Source organism: Pyrgilauda ruficollis, unplaced genomic scaffold (genome assembly GCF_017590135.1).
Source record: "Pyrgilauda ruficollis isolate IOZ18807 unplaced genomic scaffold, ASM1759013v1 scaffold16, whole genome shotgun sequence".
Taxonomy (NCBI): domain Eukaryota; kingdom Metazoa; phylum Chordata; class Aves; order Passeriformes; family Passeridae; genus Pyrgilauda; species Pyrgilauda ruficollis.
The window spans coordinates 11953513-11979446 of NW_024514764.1; the positions used below are offsets into that span (position 1 = coordinate 11953513).

General features: G+C 40.4%; 1 protein-coding gene across 1 annotated transcript in view; it reads right to left on the bottom strand.

The window, feature by feature from the left end:
• The window catches only part of LOC121350967 (katanin interacting protein), a 56643-nt gene that overhangs the window by 24122 nt on the left and 6587 nt on the right, over positions 1-25934 (bottom strand). Inside the window, exons 5-15 of the mRNA XM_041462776.1 lie at positions 25081-25166; positions 23386-23526; positions 21135-21399; positions 19659-19808; positions 17490-17653; positions 16262-16374; positions 15721-15835; positions 15127-15333; positions 11064-11204; positions 5233-6121; positions 247-975 (exon numbers count right to left, since the gene is read on the bottom strand). Coding sequence (XP_041318710.1) covers positions 247-975; positions 5233-6121; positions 11064-11204; positions 15127-15333; positions 15721-15835; positions 16262-16374; positions 17490-17653; positions 19659-19808; positions 21135-21399; positions 23386-23526; positions 25081-25166 — 3000 coding nt within the window. The remainder of the gene's footprint in view (positions 1-246; positions 976-5232; positions 6122-11063; positions 11205-15126; positions 15334-15720; positions 15836-16261; positions 16375-17489; positions 17654-19658; positions 19809-21134; positions 21400-23385; positions 23527-25080; positions 25167-25934) is intronic.

The following is a 25934-nucleotide window of genomic DNA, read 5'->3' on the forward strand; positions in this document are numbered from 1 at the left end:
CTGATGGGATTGAAACACAGACTGGTTGCTAAGACATAGTTAAAAATGGAGATTAGCTTTGCATGCTGCTAAAATCCCCAGTATCAGTGAAGAATGCATTAATGGACTTTGCATTATGGTTTTGAATTAAACAGCAGACAAAGTGCCAGCTTGCTTTGAAGTGGAAAATGGTAACAAACAAGCCAAATGTATTTTGTTTGTATTGTACTGCTATTTCCACAAGGAAAATCAAAAATTGCAGCCTACCTCCAGACAAGGTTCCTGAGGCTTTGGCAATCTCTCCTTTAAAGATGCACTGCTCATCCAGCACCATGATGATGTCTTTCACACCTCGGAAGGAGTGGATCCGGGATTTATTGTAATTCCAGATCCTAATCATGGCCACCTGACAGGAATTCACAAAGTCAATAAAGACAAAGTGAGGTTTTCCAGGGGTGAATGGTGCCAGCCAGAGGTGCATATCATCCTGGGTCCGATTCACCCCATCTATTAGGTTGGTCACTATCCTGGGATCATTTCCATAAGCTGGTAAAATATTTATGTCAGGGGGTTCAGCTGTTATTTTTGCAATCTGAACAGGCTCTCCTTTAGAACTGAAAATTTCAATTCCATTAAGCCCAACATAGTGTCTGTCTCCCCACGTTGTTCGGATGTCTATCACCAAGTGCTGCCCATGAGGTAAAACTGGGATTTTAAAATCACTTCCATCCTGTATCTCCACAGAATTTTCTTCCTCTTGCTTCTTTGGTAGTGTTTGTAGTCCCTCTTTTCTCTGATACTCTCCAGGCCGGTTGATTTTCTGTTGATGGAGAAACTCATCAAAAATATCCCCTTGAAAATCCATGTTCGAGATCCGACCACGGTGGGAATAATTAAATTTCACCAAGGAGTTCCAGGACTCCTGCAGAGTGTGTTCTTGCTCACTGCACCACTTCATTCTAGAGGTTGCTACGTCCTTGATGGGAAAGTCTTCATCTGAAAACAACATTACAAAGGCATTTAATGTACAAACAGGGAGCAAACCACTCCAACACTGACTCTGCAGAATGATGTCGTGTCCCTCACTGGGAAATTCTCTGACAGCAGCACTTTTATTTTGCCTTTCACAAAGGTCACGTGTCCCAGTTTCCCTTCCCCACTCAGACACAATGAACAAAATCACTTTTACCTATGGAGAAGCAGAACTCCTGCCATGGTACAAACGGCAACTAAGTTGAGGCTGTGAATTCTTGCCTCAGCCCTTAAAAAAATTGGGATTTTTGCTCAGTGATACTTATTGTGTGACTGTTCCGGGAGTTTAAAACAGCCCTCTGCATTTCTGCAGGTTTTTCATACAGCTGGAAATGGCTGAACTGGCTCATGTAAGGCACTATGGAGAAAAGCTGGTTCTTCCTCTCAAAATGAACCACAGGTGTATAAAGAAAAGTGGTGGGAAAAGGAGTAGGTTCAGCAAGCAGGGAGGATGAGGTGAGCATTGCATTCTAGGCTGTTTATGTCCAAATATTTTTCCTATTTTTCAGCACGTGTGAGATGTAGAAAGAGGATAATGACAAGATATCCAATGGGAATGCAACAATTGCAGGGTAACAAATCAGAGGGGCCCAGTGGGAGCAAAGCATCTTCTCCTTGTGGCTGCACTGGGGAACTGCTTCATTTCCATCTCAAAACAATTAAGAACAGATAATAACCAAGATTTTCAATAAAACAGTCACTCATGTATTTTCTTCAAATAAATGAAGAAAAGGAAGTGGAGTAGTGAACAATTACAGGCCCGTGGGCCAGATTTTACTTCTGTACAGTGTCCTTGGGTGGATACTAAAACAAATGGTTATCAAGAATAAATGCCAATTGCTGTGAAATGCAAAACAAAATTTTCCCAAAAGACTGCTCAAGACTAACTTTTAATTGTGTTTTTGGAAATACTGGAAAGAGGCAATGTTCCTAATCTATGCATGGCAAATAATCATTTACAGCGGGGACACGTGAGATAAAATAAAGAATTTTAAAGCAGATGGGAAACTACCTGGAAAAAGGTTGTCTTCCAGAATGAAAGGCTGGAGACCAACCTGGCACTCCTCCTTACACCACAAGGAAAATGCAGACATGAAGGAAAGGTTCATACTTCAGAGAACATCAGACATTTTTAAGTCACTTTCTTGCTCACACCACTACCAGTACAGATACTCAAGAGGTGGCTGATCCCCAACACTACATCCCAGAGCCTCACAATTCACCTGGACAAGGCACTGTACAAATATTTACCCCTTGAAAATGTCAAAGCTTGAAAATTTTGGGATGAGCAGAGTACAGAGGAGTATTTAACATCCACTGACTCTCCTAATTTGGGAGGGTTTTTCCCTTTTCTTTTCAAACGTGAAATACTTCCAACAGTCCAGAGGTTACAATTCTGAAACCCCTCTTGGGCAGTGCAAGGGGAATTTAAAAGGTTTTGAGTTACTTTAAGGAGTGGTAACAGGAGAAGTGGAGCTCTGAAAGGAAAGCAAAGGTAGCCCACAAGCAGACACCAATGGCTGAAGGCTTACAAGGTGTGGCTTTTTTTAGAATCTAAAATGCATTATTTATTATTGACACCTCAAACATCCAACTCCTCTGTGGGTTCAGGAGTGTCTTGAACCACCAATTCAGCTTCTGATGGTGACACACACCACAAACAATTCCTCTCAAAACTTTAGAAAACTACATTTTGGGGCAAGACTATGTAGAAAAAAAACACCTTTCTTCTCCCTCTGTTGTGTTAATCTCTTTTTTTACTCTCTGCAGTTATAAACAGCAATCATATTTCCATGCTGCAATCACATGCTTCATTTCCCAAATCATTCTAAAAGCTCTCCTCTGTATCTGTTCCACTTGGTAATCAGCTTTCCTGAAAATGGATGATCAGAGCTGCAGTTTTCCAGGCGAGGTCTCACAAGTGCCTGTGTTGAGATATTGAGGTTTCCCAAGTACCCAAAATGCCTCTGCTGATCCATCCTGGGAGTGCACTGCTCCAATCACTGCTCACACCAGCATTTCACTCAATCTGCCATCAGCTACTCAGCCATGAGTCTTCTCTTCCTCGGTCATTTGCAATTGATGATTACTCAACTTACAACTTAATTTTTGGTTATTAGTCCCCAGATGAGCCTGCAAGCATTCTACTGAATTGCATTCCATTGCTCCAGTCCTCAAGTTCATCGTTCTGTGCAGTTCTTCAATCTCCTTAACTCATAATAAACCAAATTATATGTTATTTGCAAATTTTATCAGCGTGCTCCCACCATTTCCTTCACACATTAAACGGGTTATCAAAGAAAAATTGATGTTTTTATAGCAACATTAACTCGAGCCAAGCCTGTACGTGCTGTTCCTAATTCCTGTTGTTCTTGTGAAGCATTTAGTGACCAAAGCCATGCTGTGACATCCACAGGAGCCTTGAGTCTTCCCTTTGTCCCACCCTCCACTGCCCTTCTCCCAGTCCCAGGCCAATTAAAATCCAGCACTCTCAGGGAAACATTTAAAAGGTTTTCCTGTTGTTAAAGCTCTCTCAGCTCCATTTGAAGATGGCTTTACCCTGCACACACAGCAGAGAGAACAAAAGCTGCTGGGTGGCTGCAGTTTCCCAAGCACTAAAACACATCAGGAGCTTTAAGCACCACAGGACAACCTGCTCTGAACAAAATCAGAGAAAATTTACACTGAAAAATTATAACCCTCATCTTGTCGTTTGCATTGAAATTCCTAATTTATCTCCATTTTCACAACTGAACGGAACTTCCCAAGGTGGGATTTATTTACAGTTTTCACAACATGAAGGTTTTCATGTAACAGATACTGTGAAATGTGTGAAACAGTAAATGGGCTGCAGGGAGTGGGGTGGGTGAAGGACAGGTGGCCCTGTTCCAGACTTCCCTGTTCTTCTTTTCTTTGAGGTGTAACTTCAGCTACACTGATGAAATTGTTGTTTTCTCCACAGAGGGTCAGACAAGGAAAAATTCAGACATTCTAAGTTTAGAAAGATCCATTTTCCTCATCTTTGTCTAAAAAACCCCTGCAGTACCTGCTGTAGAATTTGAACTGGCACTCCTTTATTTATGTGAATTTGCTGTCCCTTGTCACCCTTACTTGTGTGTAAACACCCAAATTCAATATACAGCAAGATACATTTTCATGTGAATTGTTCTGATGTTCAGTCACCCCCAAAATTTCAATTTGTATTTTTGTAGCATCTTATTCCAATTCTCTAGGTCTTGTTGTCCTTGTTGTTATAACTCTTCATTTGAGACAAGATACTGAATGCTGAAGGATTACAGAATGCCAAGGAAGGGGCATGAAGGGTCCAAAACCCAGAAGTCAGAGTGACATGGCTTGAAACTGAAAAAGGAAGACAAACATATATCCCAAGCAATGGCAAGTTGGTGAAAGAGAGACAAAGTAGAACTTGCGGGTAAGAAATTCTACTTTTCTGTTATTTACACTTGTTAAAGACAAAAATATTATCTCATGCCCTGAAAATTTCCTTGCCATGGATTTCCAGATGTTGGGATAAAGGGGAACTTGGGAAGTTGCACAGTTCTCCTGCTGTTCCCTGGGGACACACTGCTGGATCCTGCCAGAGGCAGAACACAACTGCACAAAGCTGCGTCCACCTCCAACAGGAGATTTGGGGAAGGAGGACAAGGATAATCAACAGCACAGAGCAGACAACAGCTAAATTTATTAGAAAACTTCATAAGTAAGCAAGATGTCTGAGGGAGAGCTTTGTAAAATTATGAGCAGAGAAGAAAAATAAGGGTAATTTTCCATTCACTCTGAATAAATATATTGAGCATCTATTTTCACCAAGAAAGACACAAAGCTACTACACAAATAAACTCTGCAAATTTGGGATGTAATCTTCTTTATCTCTCTGCAGATTTAAATTGATATTAGCAAACATTTGCTGTCTACAGGACTGTCAATTTTTAGAATGTAATTTACTGAAATTTCATCTTCCAGCTGCTCCAAATAAATGAAAAGCCCCTAAATCAGAATGTAAATTTTTCTGAAGTGTTTCATATCAGGAGACAGACTGAGTATTCTCATGAGGAAAATATCACAAATAGCCAAACTAATATCCCCTGTCTAAACTCCCAGGAATCTCCAGAAGTCCCTTCCACCTAAAATGACTTTGTGCCTCTGCAAAATGGAGAACACATCAGCACTTGGACTAAGGTTGCTATTGTGACCACTTACCTTTGAGAGCAGAATCATCTTCTCCAAGATTTGTAGTGTTTAATCCCAGCTTTTTACCACACATGACACTTCTCCTTCCACTCATAGGGTACTGCAAACCGCAGTTTTTGTTAGAAAGGGAGTCAAAAATGTCCAAGTCCACATCAGCATCCTTTCTGGTCAACATTTGTGATCTCCCGTCTCCAGTTGCATTTCTACTATTGGATCCTCCCAGTTCATGCCTCTGACATTTGACATCCTCATTTATCAGATCTGAGAAGTTTTTCATTATTTCATCTGGCTGTGTTTGAAATCTTGAGCTGAAATTCTGTTCTGTAGCAAGCCAAGGAGGCTTCTGCCTACTGGGAGAGACTTGATTACTCCGTGTTACCTGGGAAGATGACTGTAACCAAGAAGGAATTGCACCTGCAGAATCAGTCAGTTTTCTTCCTGTTAACCTTTCCATTTGCTCACTCAAACAAAGCTCATCATCAGACTGAACGTGCTCTGGAACTGCTGCTCCCTCCTCTTTGGCATCTTTTATACAAGCTTGAGATGGGAACACTTTTAGATCATCCTCTAACTGAGAAAAATTTTTCTTTGTAAAGCTGATTGAGTTCATCTTAGGCTCAAGAAGATTTTCTTCTGGCAGAGCTGTCCAGTTCAGTGAAGCACTGTTTGATTCTGAGCATTTAAAATGTAGGTCTGTTTTCTTGTCTGAACCTGCAGGTGCATTTCCTTCTTTCCTCTCAGCTGAGGGAGAGGCTGAGCTATCTTGCTTGTGATCTCTAAGGTCAATTGTGGTATTCTGGTCAGCAAGGAGATCTCCAGAGCCTCTCTCTAATTCACCATCAAATACAAGGTTCTCACCAACATACAACTTCACCTTCTTTGCTCCAACATCAAGGTCCTGCAAAAATAAAGGTGTGAAGATTTCAGTCAAGCTTTCAAGCATTAGATATCACAGCTCTGAGACTCTGACATTTGAACACTTAATCAATAGACAGATGAAAACAATTAAACCCTGTGTCAGTATGTGCTTTTGACTGCTTTTTAATCTAAAGCTGAAATTACTAAGAAACTGTGTAATAGATAAGATTTTTTTAAAGGACAGAAAACCCTGCTAGACACTGCTATCACTTTGTCTGACAAGGTTTGATTATTTAGAAAAGCTTGAGGGAAAAAGCCTAGATTAAGTACAATTATATTTGATCAGGATATAAATTCCAGAGGCATATTTTGCTTTTCATCCCTAAGATTCACCACTTTCATAACATGTTCCACAGTGAACAACCACCCAGATCAAAGCCACCAGAGTTAGAAAGAGTTACAGAGTTACAGAAATAAGATTAAGTACAATTATATTTGATCAGGATATAAATTCCAGAGGCATATTTTGCTTTTCATCCCTAAGATTCACCACTTTCATAACATGTTCCACAGTGAACAACACCAGATCAAAGCCACCAGAGTTAAAGAGAGTTACAGAGTTACAGAAATGCAGAGCTAGAAAGTACAGCGAGAAAAAAAAATCATCCAGTCCATCTTTTTCCACTGAAGGATGTAAAATAACCTACCACCATTGTGAGGAAATCTGGTTTTAACAGTTTTCAACTAATCTGCCTTGATAGCCTATCTAACATTTAACTAGCCTTTTCAACAGCAGGCCTTCATCTCAGACACAATTCTGCCACTCACAACTTTATCTCTATGTTCTCCTTCTCTGTGGCACTCACCAATATCTGATTTTTTTATTCCATTGAAGTTAGAACTAATGTTCTTTCTAGTCTCTTCACCATTTCAATATAACCTTTTCTTCCTCTTGACAAAAATACCATTATCTTCAAAGGAAATACAGAAGATGAAACACAATCCATCTCCATTCTGTTCTCTAACTTGTCCATCTCATGGAGTCTTTCAGAGACTCTCTGTTCTTTCCTTCTTTTTGTGAAAACTAAGAAGCTTTTTGTGAAAGTAAGAAGTTTCAGTTTCATCCCTCTTGCTCATTTCCAGCCTGTCAGTTCTCCTTGAGTATGATTTTCATTTTCCTCTGCTCCCAGACTAAACCAATCACTTCTTCCCTTCCAAGCATGAATGTCTCTGGTTCTTCACTCCTGAACACACTGTTTAAGCCTTACAGGTTTTCAGAGCTTCCATCCTGTTGCTTTCCCATCCTGTTGCTTTTCAGAGCTTCCATCCTGTTCCTTTTCTCTGAGGCCAAAAACTGCAATATGGACATACCCAGAAGAAAAGCAGAAGATGCAGGCATGACAAGAAAGCTACAGGTGAGGGAGAGGAGTAGGTACAGGAATGCAAGACACATTCCTGATATGAAAAAGATAACCTTCACTGAGTTCCCAGTGAGCAGCTGTAAAACCAGTTTAATTGGCCATTATGGCCTGGCTGCCTGTGGAACTCCTGCAGGATCATAAAGTGCTGTATTTCTGTGCTGATGCAGTCAGCCATAAAACAGGATATTTTTTCCCTTTGAATGAGGACACTGCTAGCTTGATCTAACTGGAGATCAGAAGATTTCAATAATTACATCTGTTGAAAACGACCTGCATGGCGTTGCCTGGAATTATGATGGGAAAGAGAAAGACTTTTTTTCAGGATGTCCCAATAATGCTATTTTTAAAATTTTTATATGTCTAAACTGCCAATGTCCTCCTTAAATGCTAGAGATATTGAATATTCACAGTTGAATTTGGGATAACTGGAACAGTCTCCATAACATTCCAGCTCTACTGCTGTTAGGAATACCCAGCCCTTAGTTCTGCATTTTTACCTGCAAATAGGTATAAACTGAAGCGGACCACAAAAATACAAAGGTACATTTGAAAAGTATTTGTCAATGTCATCTTTTTTAAATTAAAATCAGCAACTTCTTTAGAACAGCGTGTTTTGAAATGAATCCCACTGCACTCACCAGCAGCAGAGGAGGTCAGGTAGGCAGAGAAAACACTACAAAATCAAATAGTGGAGCTCATTCTCCCTGAAAAAGGGACGGTCAAGCCCAAAAAGGGGTCACTCACTTCAAAAACGCTTTTCCAGTCAGTGGGAGACTGTTCTTTGATGCTTTGGAATGTCTGGGATAGGTATTTTAGGAAGCAGAAAAGGTCTGAAGTGTACCAAGCAGCCAGGTATATCTAGGATAACAGAGACAGACTGGACTGGGGCAGGCATTCCAAGAGCTGACAGCTCAGAAGAGCTAATGAAAATCTGCACCAAAATCCTGAGCAGACTGAGCCTCGGGGAGGAAAAATCTGAACAGATCCCAAGAGACTCCAAGAACAAACATATGCAGGCACAAGACTAAGAACTGCTCTTTTTCATTCCCTCCCACCCCTCTTCTGAGTTTCCAGTTGCTTAGTGATCTGTTCTGGTGGAAAAGATTGACAGTTTAGCTTCCCCAGTACCACTGTGAGCTCTCCTCAAGCGTGAGGAGGCTGGAAAAATCCCTTTCTCGGGAGTAATCCCACCCTGTGAACAAACACTCAATACTTCATCCAAGGCAGGGCTTTTCCTTCCTGGAAGAGTAATTAAAAGGGCACAATGTCTCAGAACAAGCAAGTAGGTATGAGCATTGTCAGAAAGAAAAAAGATTTTGTGAAAATAATTCCGGTTCCTTTTGATGTTGCTTCCCAGCTTGCACCCTCAGCCTCGCAGGGTGTCTGCTGGGATAGTGCCTCCCAAGGAGAAAATAGGGGTGGTATTTCTGGCCATTTCTGTGATATTTGTGCACAAAGAACAGGGCCTAAAACCAGAGGCACTTTTCTGAGAATTCCTCATGGACAGAGGACCAGAAATTGCTTCTGCCTGACTTTTCAGAAAAGTGTGAAAAAGAAGCAGTAGAAAGGAAGTCAAGAACCAAAGAAAATACTTCTACAAAACTGACTGTACTGGAAGAAAGCTGCTCCATGCTTACAGGCACCCCAGGGGTAATCCAGCACTGAAAAAAAGCCCCAGGAGAATGGACAGGAACATGGGCACAGAACAAACATACAGGCAACACCTGAAGAAGAGAATTATTAAATTGGAGAGTACCTAAGACCTTAATGCATTTAGGTATTGATTCCATTCCCAGTTTTGCGAAGACATACAACACACATTAGACTGGATCTTTGAAAAAAGTTTTAATAGCACCATTAACCATGCAATTTCAAGGCTGTATCAAGTAGTTACAAAATGTTTGACTGTTGCAGATAAACTTGAAAAAACTGGCTGCCCTTACAGTTGTCCCTTCCTGCAGACTAAAAATCACCTCCTTTTTTGGAGGTCTCATCTGAAGTAAATAAAGGCAAGATCAAGCATCCTCTGAGACCTTCCTTGTAATTCAATGAATCAAGGAATCTATGACAATTATGTCATCTGACTTTTACAGCTTCCTTCAGACATATTTTTTCTCCTTCCAGGCTCAAGTTTTGAAATTCAAATATAAGAAAGTACCAGCCTGACTTAATTTTTGGCCTATTTTTGGAAGCAGTACTTGGACATCTCTCACTTATGTGGTTTTTGAGGGAAAGAAGGCAGTTAGAATGATTCCCAAAATCCACACAGAAATCTGGCTCTGGATTTACATTAGCAGGAAGAAAATTGCTCGTTCATCGTATTTTGGGGGTTTATACTTCTTAGACAAAACTTCCTAATGACAAATTACAGACTAAGGCAGAACTACTTTGTATTATTCTTTCACCTTAAGGATAATGAGACATTTCTTCAGCAAAGGTAAACTGCTGCATTTCCACCAAAATCCATAGGATTATACTCTCAATGGAATTTACACATTGCCTCATAGCAGGTTATTAAAGAAGCAGAGCCTTGAAACACAGACAAACATTTCTGTGTATATCCTGCATTCTATTCAGTACATTTGGTAACAAATCATACCATTACCTCCAAGAACAGCAGCCCTTTTGCACACTCTAATGATGATGGAACATCCTGTAGGCCACATTTTAGTGAGAAAAGCTATTAAAATTCCAGGAAAAGAAATATAAATCATGTTGTAGTAAATTTGTTTTAAGCTGTCCCTTCCACGGCCATTTCTGTATGTATAAATTACCATATGTGCTTATATAAGAACATGGATGAGAGCAAAACCAGAGGGATAAAGCTTCTTATTGATAATCCAGGACAGCAAATCCTCTTTGATCCAGTACCTGAGATTTTTTTTCTTAACATTGCAGTGTACAAACAAGAATAATATTCATGGTGACATTCAAACACACAGACAAGAGACCATCTGCCATCTGCCATGATATGTCTCTCTTGTAACAGTAGATTACTGGTTTTATTATGAGCACACGGTAGTGGACTTTTTAATTGTCCCTGCCCAGGGAGGTGGGCTGGAGCTGGATGATGTTTAAGGTCCTTCCAACCCAAACCATTTTATGATTCTCATTAAAGTGACAAACCCCAAACTGAGCAACAGTCAGCCTGTTTATATTTATAGACACCAGAAAACACATATTTAAACACGTATTTATTTACATTGTGATTAAACAGCTGAAAGCCCTGAATACTGAGATACATTTACCTTTGTATCTTTATTTCTCAGCACGGTAAAGGATTAATGACAGGACGTGCAAGTCTTTTATTCGGTCTTTAGTGGTCTTTAATAGCTTTGAAAGCAAATGCTCATTGTGCCCATGAAAACATTATCACTACATTGTTAGCACTTCCAATTAAGACAAAAGCAAATTTCACAGCAGACAGGGACACCTCACAGCTCCTGTTTTATTACAGGAAATTGTATCTACTTTTATTTCATGCTTTTAGAAAGAAGATCACACTGAATTTCCCTAGGCAAGGCAAGAGCAAACATACAGAGTTGAGAAAAGACTACTTACACTGGGAGTTGTTGTGTTGTAATTCCAAATCTTGATCTTGGATATGCCAAAGTCACGTGAGCGGGTGGGATTGCGGATAACAAAGTAAAGTTGGACGGGTGGGTGGAAAGGGCACATCCAAAGGCAGCTTTCCTTGGGGAGCTAAAAACACAGACAAGCAGACTGTCACTAATGCTCCTTCTCCTGGAGCAGGTGTTTTAATTAACTCCCCACCCCCCAGCAGCACAGGCAGCCATTAGAAAAGTAAAGCTTTCATAAAATCTGCTACGTAAAGAGCAGAAGCTCAGCCTCATTTCCCAAGAGAAAATCCCACTCTCCTGCCTGCCAGACAGCTCCCAACAACCTGGCAATGAGCTAAAGGTCAGCTGCCTGCTGTCCCAGGGAGACATCTGCACGCTCAGAGCACAGGCAGAGCAAGGCCAGTTTATTTTTATCAAATTAATCAGCTTTGCTGGCACTAGGGGGGATCACTGAGCACAATGGACATTCCACGATCATTTTACAATTTCTTTGCTTCTGGTTTGACCTCTAAGGAGGGGAATCTTAGAGAATTTTATTTTACTGCCTGCCTCTATTTTAATCAGGTTTTGCAGATAATCAGCTTCACTTACAGGTCTACTCCTCAGAGCTATACTGGACTCTACACTGGAAATTTTCTAAGACATCACAGAATTCCCAACAGGAATTTTACATACAACTGGCAATCAAGAGATTTTAAAGTATCAAGAAATGCCTGATTCTGGAGATTGTTAAGGACTGCTACCTCTACATGTTCAGAATGTAAGAAAAGGATATGTGGCAACTCAGAAAGAAGGAAGTTTCAGAATCAAAATGTGGAATATTAATATATTTGATGTCCAGTGTTACCCACATGCAGATGACATACCAGTGATCTGAAAGCAGCTGATAAATTAGTTCCCCTCCTGTTCTCAGGGACACACAATACACAGATACACACACAGAAGATATCACAGGCAGTCTTTTTCCACACCTTTCTCTCTGAAGTGAGTGTTTCAGTTTTCCCTGAAGGTGTTAACCACAGAACTTTCTTCCTGAGTCCTTCAGCTGTGTGGCTAACAATGATAAGGATAATGATAAGCGCCCTGCAGCCCGTTCAGAGCCAGCATGAATAGATCCACTTCTCACACGGTCCTCTCTCCACCTCTCCAGACTCTGATGGGTCTCTGCCCCCAGCCTCTCAAAAAGCTTTGGGAGACTGTTTCTGCTTTAACACCACTTTGGAGCACCAACAGCCATAAGAGTGGCAGACAGGTTCTATCCTTTCTACTTGAAAAGAAAGAAGCCTCTTGACATCAAAGAAATGAAGGACAGCCCTCAAATCACGGTTAACCCAACTCTAGGGTCAACTTCAAAGCTGCATCATGTTTTTGAAGCCATAGTTTGAACAAGAATGGTTAAAAAACAATTTCCCAACTGCAGACAACACCTGATAAGCAATCCATCTGCAGACCTCTCAAGGCAGGAGCTGACTCCCCAGAAATCAATAGGTTCTGGTGTGTACTGAGAGCCAGAGGTGCCTTCACAGGAGGGTACCTGATTCAGCACCAAAATGACCTGCTCCTGCTTCTCACTGGCTTCTCTGTAAAACTGCACACAATGTTCCAAAAAACAGAGATTTATCAGAGCCAGGCTGAGTGTTCTGTCCTGAGTGAGAAGCAGCCATGGAGATCATTTTGTTCATCAGTGGAAATAACTGATAGGGCTGAGCTTACACAACCTCACAGGTGTTACAGTCCCCATGAGGGTGTCAAAGATATGACACCAAAAATTCAAGGCACCTTAAAGGATCCATGCCAAAACTCAAGAGACTGTGGAGGACTCTCATGTTTTATCCCAAAGAGTGATGTCATGTCTTTGCCTTCACAAGAGGTACTTGAGCCTGGGGTTATTGTCTTGGAGCTCAAAATCTAACCAAAAAATTCTTTGAACCATCAGGGTGAACCTGGTATGTTAAGGAGAAGGAATTATATTTTTACTGGACCAAAGAAAAAGGGGAGAGTGGAAACCTATAGTCTTGAGATTTTGTGGGAGATTGGCACTGCTTCTTGTGGGACTGAAGGTGTAAATGATGGAGAGTAAAGGAAGCCTCGAGCACTGTGAAGAGGAATGACACAGGTCTAAGGGTTCCCCATGGGGAAGAAACACCTTTGTGAGGTATTTACCTGTCCTTGTTAGCCTGAGGTTTAAAAGACCTCTGTATGCATATAAGAATCAAAAAGGTTTGTGGAAAACAATTTCAGTAAAATACCTAATCCATTACTTACTGAATATTATCACAGAATCCCAGAATGGTTTGGGTTGGAAGGGAACTTAAAAACCATCCAGTTCCCCCCCTGCCATGGCAGGGACACCTTCCACTGTCCCAAGTTGCTCCAAGCTGGACTTGGACACTTCCAGGGTTCCAGGGGCAGCCACAGCTTCTCTGGGGACTCTGTGCTAGGGCCTCACCATACTCACAGTAAAGAATTCCTTCCCTATTATCTAATCTAAAAAGTTGAGAGAACCAGATATTCTGCCAGGCATTTTTTTTCTTTTAGAGTACATCACAAAATACAAAGAAGGAGGCAGTTTAAGTGCTCTTCTTAAAAGTCTGTAAGGGTAATAAATAAACTAATAAAATAAAATCCCTCATCTTCAATAATTACACCTAAATGATCAAAGATGGAAGTGTTTTAACCATGGTAAAATGAGTTTTCCACACAATAAGTTTTTATTTCAAGTTTTTGTTCTGTTGAAAATGTTCATTGCTTGGAGATTGATTAATTTATTGGGTTTTTAATGCACCCTGAAGCTTTCCTGTATGATCTGAAATGTACACAACCTGGAAGTGCTTCTCTGCCTTCTGAAGGAATCTGCAGTTCAGGCCCCTCATACCCACAGCCTAAGAGCATATTCCCTGCCCAGATTGCATCTTGGATGCAGCCTCAAGAGAGGAGATCACAGAGTCACAAATCAAGGGAATATATTAATCAATGCAATATAAAAGCTCATTTCTTAAGAATAATGAGATCTATAAATGTATGAGTAATACTGAGAGTAACAGGTTCATAATGGCTTAATGAGTGTAATACTACATAATTTATAAATATCTAGAGAGTCTGAGAGTCACTACTACAACTACTACAACTACTGAGTGTCCCCTACCAGCCAGCACACCCTAAAAAGGAGAATGGGTATTTAATGAGATCCCAACTACAATCTTCAGGAGAGAGTAAGGAAGATGCTTCAGGTAAAAATATTTGTCTGGAAATAATACTCCATAAGGAGTTTCAACTAAATCTCAAAATACTGCATATTTGTCCTCTTTCAAATGTCATCTATCATGAGAGCAGAAAAGCACCATTAGCATGAAATGAGTTGTAATTTATGTTTTTAATAGACTAAGTCCTTCAGTATCCTCATCCACTAAAATCATACTAATTTTTTTACTAGAATCCTTGCTCTGAAGGCCCATGAAAAATGGCACAGAGTGAATGTGCAGCATAAAAAAAATTATGGCTGTATGAAGAGCTGTGGATATTTGCTAATTCTTTCACACCAGTCACTGTCTTCTGCCCACCATCATTAGTGTGGGAGCACCTCATATCTCCCCATCTTACTACCTCACACAAGAGCCATGAAAGACTTTTACCTGCCATATATTTTTTTTAATCTCTTGTTCAAAACTACCTACACAGTCATATTTCCATGATTCTTCCCTAGGTAAAAAGATAACAAGGGAACAAGAGAAAACAGGCACGTTTTCTTTATAAATTTACTTCAATTTGTATTATCCATCTGAAAAAAATAGCAGTGAAGCTCCTGTACCTTGAGACCACAAGGATTACTTCAGTTCTAAAACAAAGTTGTAACTGAATACTAACATCTTGAACAGGAGAGCTGCATTTGTTAATAAGAAGCAATATTTGTAGGGTTTTTTTTAATTATCAGATAGTTGTTATGCAGTCAGGTTCAAAATGTTTCTGAAGAAAAAACCTTTAGACAGAATATTATAGCAATATTATAATGAGAGATTTTAACATCCAGCACTAAGCTATCTTACATTTAAGTTGTTATTGACCAGGCAGCACAAATCCCCTGGGTTGTCAGCATTTCGAATGTCCACGTCATGAGGAGACACAAAGATCCTCTTGTTGTGGAAATCAAAGAATTCCACCTGGCTCAGGCCCACGTTTGCTGGATTCCCCCAGTTGGAAAGAAGTTCCATGGTCACATAAATGGCATCATGTACTTCCATACTGGCTGTCATCTAGACCAAAATAAAATATGGTAAAAACAGCAGTGACCAACCAATAAAATGGGAAAGATAAGATTGTTCAGACTGCAAAAATGATGGGTCAGAAGCAAAAAGATTGCAAAGTCAAGGCTATTTGGATGACATTCAATCAATCATTTTGGGTTACACCACTTCTGTCACACATCAACACTCTTAAAAAGCCTGAAGAGAAGGCAACTAACTCTCTGTTCTTTGTCTGATTCCTTTGTCATTCTGACGAACAGTGATAAATTCTCTTTTTGCACCTTGCCATAGGTTTATTACTTGATGTAGGGCAGAACTGAGGGATACAGCTCATTCAATGTACTTTTATTTCAGTAACTCTGGGAAGCACCAATTGTGGTGCACATATGCACAAACCTTCTCTCTCCACATGGAATTTACTCCAGCTTTGCCACCAGCCAGGGATCTGTCACTGTCACAGGCAGAATGGCTCCCATGCTCCACAAAGGCTTTCAGGAGTCTCTTCTTTTGTCTGAAACAACACATTCTGGGTTATTTCCTCATAATTCCTGCATTTTTAAGAAATAGCTGGTGCAAAGGTGAAGAGATGATAAGATGAACCCCACAGGAAAATGTATCCAACACCAAATAAAACTTTTGCAGCATTCCACCTTGGATACACAGAGTTTGGTTAAAAAGCTGGGCTCCAGTTCCCGCTGGTTCTGAGGCAGTGTGAGAAGAAAATGCAGAGGTGAACTGAGGACCATAAAGTGAGATGTTGGCAGATCCTGCTCCACAGAAACTGGCCAAGGCTGCACTGCCTGATTTGCTACTTGCATGATGTCTCAAGCATCTGAAGATTACCAGGTGTAGTAACTGGACTGGTGGCATTCTAAAAAATCTCTCTTCGAAAAAGGAAGTTATCCTAAAGCAAATATATAAATATATAAATATATACCTGCTTCCAAAAGGGCAGAATCTCTCCACAGCTCTGGTGACTGTAGTCCTTGTCTGGCGTTTTTCTGGAGGTTCAGTCTTTGCAGAAAGAATAGAAGAAACAGAAAATGTCTCCTAAGTAAGAAAAAGATCAACATGTTCCATTCAGATTGTTCTCACCACACAGCATCAATCTGCATCTCTGGAACAAGAGTTTGGGCCCAGCTCATCTGTAACTCTATATGAAGTTAAAGCATATTTAATGGAATTGGTCTTGATTTACAATGAAAGAGCTGAGTTTGGAGCTTGATCTTCTGTGTGGAAGAAGACATAGAAGCAAACTCTGAGGACTAGAAAATACACACACACACACACACACATAGTTATACATAAATAAATAAATAAATAAATATCTCATTGTATACATTACATAGTTATACATAAATAAATAAATTAATAAATAAATATCTCATTGTATACATCTGGTAGGATTCAGGGCTGGCCAAAGCTTTGGCACAGGTCTACTAGACTTTCTCCTCCAAAATCATCATGTCTTTTAAAATCCCCAAACCTCTCAATTCTATTAGCATAAAATAATTATTTATTTTTTGAATAAAGAGCTATCAGTAAGATACCTAAGAGAAAACAGAAGTGCTGCATTCTTATAATGCTATGGGCTTTTTCTCTGACTCTACTCAACTTTTTTGTTGACTTTTCTTGACTTCCTTGCTTATGAGTTTTTAATTCTTTTTAAACATGGTTTCTAGAGGTAAGAGATGAACACACACTGGGGCAGAAACCTCTCCCCAGCTCATCCTCAGTGAGATCTAGCAGTGTACAGGACAGCTCTGCTCCAAAAGCAGAGCATGCACTAACAGGGGGCAGTGTCCATATTAAAGAGTCTTGGAGGAAGGCAGGATTTATTGGGATGGAAATCACACTTTGCCTTGTTTCAGAAGCTTGCAGGATGAAAATGGCTCAAGTGGGCCTGCAGCTGTGCATCTGATTGTACAGACACATCCTATGGCTGCTCTATCAGTTGCTCAGTGATCCCTGTAATCAAGAGGGAGCTGTGGGATGCCATCCTGAGGAAGAAGATTAAAGGAAACAACCCTTTGGAAGAATGATACAAATTAAATTACACTTAGGGGGCATCACCATTCATTCATACACAATCCTAATGTGTAAGAGATTGTAACTCATGGGGGTTTTGCTAGCTGAACAAACAGCTCTCTTTTTTTTTGCCATACCTTTTGGGGGTTTGTGGCAACTGCTTGCTTTTGCAGATCTCCCTGCAAGAATTCATTCTCAATCTGCACTGCTTGAACAACAGCTGAAACAGAGAAGTCAGGATCCTTCTCACACACACTCTTCCTGGTTACTGAAAGGGATGTTTCTGGTCGACTTAAGGGCTCTGGGACCAAAAAAAAGGGAAGAAATACTCATTTGTTCAGGACATACAAGTACAGAACATTCCAACATCTGAAACTTCCCATTCAGTTACTGACAAAGGGCTTTGCAAGCATCTATAACCATCCCAAATGAAGCTGAATTCCCCCAATTTGGTTTTATGCCAAGATTCCAAGTCACATCTTCTTTAGGCAACAGTTAAAACAGCATTGTAAGAAGAGGAAAACCAACAAATGAGAAACATAATTTTTATGCTTTTAGATTGCTTTGTTCTGCCATTTAGTGGAAACGCCTTGTAATAGTCCATTGAAAAGAAGTATATATAATTTAAGCACAGCAGGAATTTGTAATTGGGGTGTTCAGCTATTTTGGAGGAATCTCCAGAGACTTCTAGCAAAACAGGGGGAGTCAGGAGTTGCTATTTACAAGGCAAAATAAATGACCTTATCACTTAAGCAGTCATCACAATGCCCACACGAATCCCAATCTTCCCAAACTTGATGGAGAAACAGAAACATCACAGCCTAGAAACAGGTTTGAAAGAAAGGAAATCAAATTTAACAAGAGATGATGTGAGACTGGACTAAAAGAGAAGCACAGTGGTTATATCTGAGGGCTTTAAAAGTCAAGGGAAGAGAAGAGACTGAAGCTGTACAGACATTTAGAGCAAGTGCCAGAGTGCTCTCAGTGCTGCAGGGAGGAGAGCACAATGCAAGTAACATGAAGTCCACTTTGGAAAGACAAGAAGTTCAGACTGAGCTGAGCTTTGTGTGCATGCACTCCTTGCACGTACACCCATGAAAACTTTCAACAAGCAGCAGTCATCTCTGCAAAAACAGGGATGGAATAAAGACCTGCTTATTCTTCTGTACTGTATCATCCCCCTGAAATGAAATTCATTTAGGATTTATCATAGCAGTTGGACAGAAACAGCTAACCTGAGAAAATGCTGCGTACATCTCTGGGAAGTCAAAGCAACATCTGCTTCAACAGATGGTGGGTGAGGGTCTCAGAAGCTACAAAGGGGATTTATTCTGGAGCCAAAAAGAATTAACTTCTTTTTCTCTGTTTGGTTTTCTGCTAATTAAAAACTAATTATTGTGGCTTTTCAAAACCACTGGCCGTAGTGCTTTCTTGGGACACATCTGGATTCTGCTTTTTTTGCAGCTTGACCACAGAGTATGGCAGGTCTGAATGCTTCACCTCAGACCTTTCAAAACTCAAGCTGATCAGACTTGTTCAGCTCAGGACTTCACTGACCTACAACTGCAGTCACAACTTCAGCCCCTACTTTTGGGGTTTGCTGTGTTTTGTTGGGATTTTTCCCCAGGTTAAGACCACACCTTAGCAGCAGATTTTTAGAATAAGCAGCAGTGGCTTCAAAGCCAGTCCAAGAAAAATATTTTCCAGTATGGTCCTTGATACTGGCATATCTACCCAGCACTGCAGACTGATCTCAGTGTTCAAGGTGTAATTCAAGTACAGTCCCAAGCAGCCACAGGGCTCTTTTCTCATGCTGTGAAAAACTGTGCCTTTACTGTGGTGTAGAACTCTGCATTTTGTATAGCTACAAATGTGTTGTGTTAAACTCTTCCACCAAACACCAACTGCTGACTGGGAGAACACACATTTCCAGTAATACCACAGGGAATGGACCTCCACAGGGAAGTGGAAAACACAGAGCAAGTACTGAACAAGGACTGAAAGGGAGAGGGAAAATCTTGTGCTGTGGAAGCAAAAAGAGAAGGAAGACAGTAAAGATGTGGCAGAAGATTGAAGTATACAGGCTTTTACACTTTATCACAATTTCACTGAAGGCAGAACATTCGAGGTGTTAAAAAAAAAACAACAACAAAAGCACAGAAAATCCCACTTTAAAAAAACCCAGGAGAGTGACAGCTAAAAAATTCACATAATGGCAGATGTGTGCTAAAATTGCATCTGAGCCAGAGGGGGGGAAAAAAGCATGAAAACTCTCCTTATTGACATCATATATTCTTATTTCTTACTAGAATACATTGTTTCATGTCTGTCCTGGTGCAAGAACTCAGCAGAGAGTGGCCGAGTGCCTTTATTTTTCAGCATGACTGGTCGGACAGGAATGTACACTTCAGCACTGTCCTTTCTTTTGGCTGAGAGAACTTGCACTGGCTTCACTTCTGCAAGATAAAAAGAAAAAATAAATAATAAACTTTAAAGTTACGTGTAAGCAGCCAGGCCAGAAAAATTTATTGGATTTTAAATGCTAAAGTTTTGCCACTTTAATTATGTTGGCATAGTTAAAAGTGATAATTTCCATCCCTTTCACTGGCACTGTTCTGTTGATGCAGAAGCACATATGGACGGCTGGCACTAACTCAAACAAAATAAAAATAGTATTATAATGTACCAAGATATCTCATCTCTGCCAGATATTTACCTGCATTACTGTCAAGAAAAGCAAAAATAAAAAAGAAGTCCTGAGTTATTTGTTAACACAGTTATACCAAAGTAAATTCTTAAAATACAGACACAAATGTTATCTTGTTTAGAAGTTTCAGAGGGGGAGAGAGTTTTCTAGAACAGCTCATAGAAGTACTTCTTCACTTTTTGGTTTGGGAATTATTAATGCCTCTGTTGTTTCCATCACAGCTCTGAAATTTCTCTCTGGACAAAAAGTCCGGCACTCTCCCAGAGATTTTGCTCTCACTGTGCTTCCATCCCTTGCTCCTGCCTCTTCTTCTGCCCCTCTCCCCATTCACACTCCACTCACATCCATGATAATGAAAGGAACACTCCTCTACTTAATTAATTCCGAGACTGTTCCTCTGAATTTATGCAATTAACTACAGATTAGAGAAAGAAAAAAAGGAAAGGAAGCAGTAAAATAAACAAAACCAAAAAACCAAAACCAATTACTGTACCCAAAATGAGCACAGAGGGAATTTTGAGAAATATTGAAGGTAGGCTTAGGTCTGGTTTCTGCTTGAACTATTCACCCTTTGTTAAATCATCTTTGAGACCTAATGACTGGCTGTGGGTTTGGACATTGAGGTCTCCAAAGGAGACAGAAAGAGACAAAAAGAAGTGGCTCATGTCAATCACCAGGGATGAACAGCACACACTGGGACAGGTACCCTGCACCCAGGATGTGAGATAAAGGTGAGACTGGGAAGATTTGGCTGCCTGAATTTCTGCAAAAACAGTTCCAAAATATATCTAAAAACATGGTAATTTCTTGAGAAATCTCCCAGACAGTCTGAGACAATCTTAGTTCAAGTGTCTAGAGGTGCTGATGCAGGTGCAGTAACCATGTCTGTATCTTTGGATTTGCCAAAAAGTTCCTAATGAAGTACAAGAGGATGCAAGTGTCCCAGATCAGAAGATCAAAACAACAGGTTTGCTGAAGAGCATGAGAACTTGGGAGGGTATGGAGTACCTCCTAATTATCAACCTTGTAAAAGTATGATTATTGTAAAGAAGAATTGTGGAAGACACAGACTTACTGCTTTGATCCTGGTTGAACTCCAGCACAGTTGGAGCACCAGAATCAAGGCCAGAGCATCTCCCAGCATCCTGATGTTCAGAACCTTCCTTCTGCAGTGCCCCACTGCTATCCAGCTGAAGGCCTTCAAAGCCTGTAATTGCTTCCTCAGTGGGAGATGGGTCTGAAAACACATCCTCTTCAACAGAGTCATAATCATCACTAAGAGAGTCTTCTTCCATTCTCTCCTCTTCCACACTGTGCTGCAAGCTGCTTCTCAATTCCTGCTACAATATAAACACATCTGTCAGAAAAGCTCAAACTCGTATTTTAGAATAAACCAGAGTGGCTGCCAGTTCCTCTCCAGGAGAAAGAAAAATCTTCTGAGAAACTCAGAGCCATGAAGCAGCTAAAAATATTCCCATTCCTATGTCATGTCTGGCCTCCTTTGATGAGGGCTTGTAAAGAAAAATCATCCCACAACTCCTGTGCTCCTTCTCATCAGTATCCAGCATGAACACTCTGTAGGCCAAGGAGTTTTTATGTGCAAAACCATTTTTAGGAATAAGTTACAAAAAGCAAGTAAGAGGGAGAGCAAAAGCATATATTTGTGCAGTCTCACAGTTGTGCCTTGCTGTTTGAAGAGTAGCTGCAATCCAGAATTTCCAAATGCCTTCACAAGACTATCAAGCTCATGCAGCAGCAACTCCTTTTTAAGCACTTGATAGATGATAATAGTCCTGCCTTGTACACATCTGTACTTCAAAAACCAGCAGAAAAAGAGTTGGGCTCTAACGGGCTAAGCTCCCAGCTTGCACTGAGTTTTTTGAAGTGGACACACTGTAACAGGATTTTATGCAAAAAATAACCTATTTTGAAATTTACTGTGGAAAAACTGCCCTGCCTCTCTCATCACACACCACAAACAGCACAGATGATGCTGGAGAGCAGAATGCTTTCATGAATGCAAAAGGAAAAGACCTTGCATCTCTTAAATGCTTTCCCCCCCACCCGGCTTTGTTGGTATTAGAGTTTTGAGATAAATATAGGAAAGCAAACTGTATAAAATGAAAACCTGAAGCTACCTTAGGTACAAATGGACTGTGACAGTCTATATTCAGTTTGCAATGAAAGCTTCAAGCTCCTACAGATTACACTCGTTAGGAAATCCATGTTGACAGAAATATATTACAAAGAGCAGACAAAGTCAGGCTCAAAAGAGGGTTTATAAGCAACCTGAGCCTTGATATCAAGCATGTCTTTAAGACAGTCAAAACTAATATTTCCAGCTCTTTGACAGGAAATTGTACAAGCTTTCTTTTCCTTTGAAAACTCTGCATCTGCAACCTCTGCAAAAACACATTATAGCCTCAGTAAAATCAAAATTATTTCTATCTTGACTAAAAAGAAAAGTGGGGGATTGTTTTGAAATTATTAGCTTCCTATTAAAAACACAAAAATATATAAATATCCATCAGTGTAAACAAGTTTGTAAAGCAAAAAATAATCATCAATGCAAGAGCAACATAGGAGTGAGAGAAAAATGCAAGCTAGGAAAATATGCTTGGGAATTTTGTCTGATGTCAGTGGTAAGATCTGTTAACAGTTTCATATATAGATGCTACTCCACTACCCAGAAAAGCTTTATTTATTTCATTAATTGCTCAGGCAGAAAAAACATTCATAAATTTTTGTTCATTGATTAGTTTTCTTTCACATTTGTGAAGTGTGCTAGAACAAACTGCAATTAGTGATCAAATGGAAGGCTGCACAGTCAATACAACAACAATCCTTGATGCAAATCAGCTGCATTGATTAGAACATTTTCAAATAGTCTGATTTTTGTTAGGTAAAACAATGATATGCAACAATTTTAGAATCATTATTTAAAGACTACCCTAAAGGCACCAAAAGCTGCTGTTTCAGCTTTCTCTAACCTGACACCCAGGAGTGATGTTCACTTGCACAACCATTAAGTGAACTGAAAGAGGCTCCTTGCAGGAAATACGTCAATTCAGCCCAACAGAGACAATATTCCACCTCCTAAAAATAAGGTTTAATATTTTGTAGTGTTGCTGATTGAGACTTGCTTTTTCAAGAAGCTTTACTTTTCATTTTTTTCCTTCTTTTTGTCACATCTCATCAAAGCAAAATTCTCTAATGAAGACACCACTATAGAGGGGTTTGGGACCTCCAGCTGAGGCTGATCCCTGAGCACAATCACATTTCAAATGATACTGCCATGAATAACAGAAGGCAGCTGCCAACTGTACCTGGGAGAGAGGACTGTCATCATCATCATCACTGCTGCTCTCCACACTCAAGCTTTCATAAGGTTCAAAATCTTCAGAGTACTGCAGAGATGGTTTAATGTAGAGTTTACCACCTCCTTCTGTCTTAATTGCCACAGTTTTCTGTCAAAAGAAGTGTTCAAAGAAATGAGATTCCTTCTGTGTATCAGCAGTACTGAAAGAGTAACCATCACACTTTATACAACAATAGCCTGATCAAGCACTGCTTTTCCCCTTTGTTCCACAGAAGGTTTCTGTCCTCCCTGAGCTCATCTTTGGGCTCCTGAGTTATGGTTCAACAGCCCTGCTCAAACTCCCCAAGTGCTGCTGCTGAGCCCAGAGTGGGCAGTGATATTAAACCCTGCTCTCTGCTGTTCCTACTCTCCTCTAGCATTTTCTAAGTGCCAGGGGCAGAGATGTCCCAGAGGGAATATCCTAAGGCAACTTGGGTGCATTCTTTCAGTGAGTCCATCTTTCCCCCTCACAGCAGCCCTTAGCACAGCCCAAGTTTGACAGGTTTGGCCAGGAATTGCTGGGTCCTCTAATATCAAAAAAATCCCCGTGTAAAATCACTGGGAAAGGAAACTGCTATCTGCTACAACCTCCTTCTCACTCTGTGGCTGCACTTTTCCTTAGCTAAATAACTCCAGTTATTCATAAGGATATAATAACTCCTATCCTCCCATCCAACTGGATAAAAGACTTAAGGAATCATCCTAAGCTAGTCCCAAGTAGCAACCAGGTTTTAGTACAGAGCCACACATCTGGCAAATTCAGCAAAGAAGTCGTGACAGGCCATAATGGAAGCTGAGAAAATGAATTCAACTAAGCAGTAAGAGTGGCAAATAAAGTAATGCAGCCTTAAAGCTTGAATGTGAAGTATTTTCTGAAAGCAAAGAAAACCTGCACAGCACAAACACTTATCCACAGTGCCAAAGTCCTCTGATCCCATCACTCAAGCACAGACTGGACATCCAGCCAGGCCAATGGCTAATCAAGTAGTGTAATTACTTGGGTGACATGTCTCCATTGTTCTGAATTCACTTTTATTCTTTTAATTAAGTCCTTGACAGGTTAATTCAGATCCTTCTTAAGGCTAAAAGAAAATAGGTTTCTCTTCTGAGATTTCTCTGGTGAACCAACAACTGATGGCTGGAGCTGATGGCTCCAAATTTCTTACAGATAGGATATTTTTATTTATGTGCATTTCCCTATCTTACAATCTACAAGAATTTATCACAAATTACAACTCAAATTATTCAAATTACATTTCTTTGTCCCTCAATCTTATTGCAGGGTGGAGAACAGCAGTAACAGACAGGGATGTCTCTCCAAAATTAGTTTCCCCATCCTTTGCACTAGATAAATTCCCTAGGGTGCCACCGGAGCTATCCAGCAGCAGCTACTCTGCTGGAGGACACATTGAGCCACACATGTCCAGGCTACAAAAGCTTCTGTGATGAATGTCACTGAAACCAAACCCTTTCAATGGAATTTGCTTCCTTAGGCTTCCAAGCAGACACAAATCTGAGCAGAGAAACATTTCATGTTGTCAGGATCCAGCCTAAGCCACTCAGAGAGTCCCAGCTGCCCACTACGTACCACTTGGAACCAATTTCCCCTAAAGTTATTTGCAACCTAAGAATCAAAGCACCATTTCTTCCACCTGCTCCATACCTGAAGCCAATTCCTGCGTTGTATCTTGCTTGGGGCAGTCTGAGGGCTGTGTTCTGGCAGCCCACTCTCTTCCAGCTGGGCTGCTTCTTCAGCGGGACACACAAGGATTAGAAGAGAGGAGAGAGAAAGCAGAAATATGGTATTCGACAATAAACAGACACCTTTGGTTGTGGTTTTGTGGGTTTTTGTTTTCCCCCCCAGCTGAGGACAGAAGAGTAAATCTGACACATAAATGGAATCAACAGCTGCAAAGATATCCCACATCACATCCTGGCCAGTTCTACAGCAGGAGTTTTGAACCTCTTCAGGGACAATCATCAAGTGGTTTTAAGAGCATAAATTCTTTTAAGATACAATAGCTTAACAGCAGGGGAAGCCCCACCTTTTTTGACATGAAAATATAGAAATACATTCTAGAACAGGGGTACACATCATTCTGACTCCCAGCTGGGTAGAAAGTAACCTGTCTGAGGAAGCCAACTGATCTCAGAACCCAACTATCAAAGGCAGACTGACAGACAGGGTTCTGGTGAACAACAGGTGATGTGCTGGGTTTACAAAGGAATTGTGTGTATTTACTCTCAAAATCAAGGAAACATAAAATATTGGCAGATTAAACAGAAGGTACTGGGTATTTAACATACTGTGCAGAGAAGGATTCTTCATGTATAAGCCATAAATGAAGGACAAACAACCATTATTCTTCCTTTCTAAGGCAAGGAAGAGTTGGTTCAGGAGCTTCTGCAGAAAATCTCTGTATGGTTAAGGAGAACTAAGGGTCTCTGTGCTGGAAAGGGCCCCAACTTAGAGTGGAACAATGGATTTTTGAGAAGATGCTTTGATTGAGAGCAAGA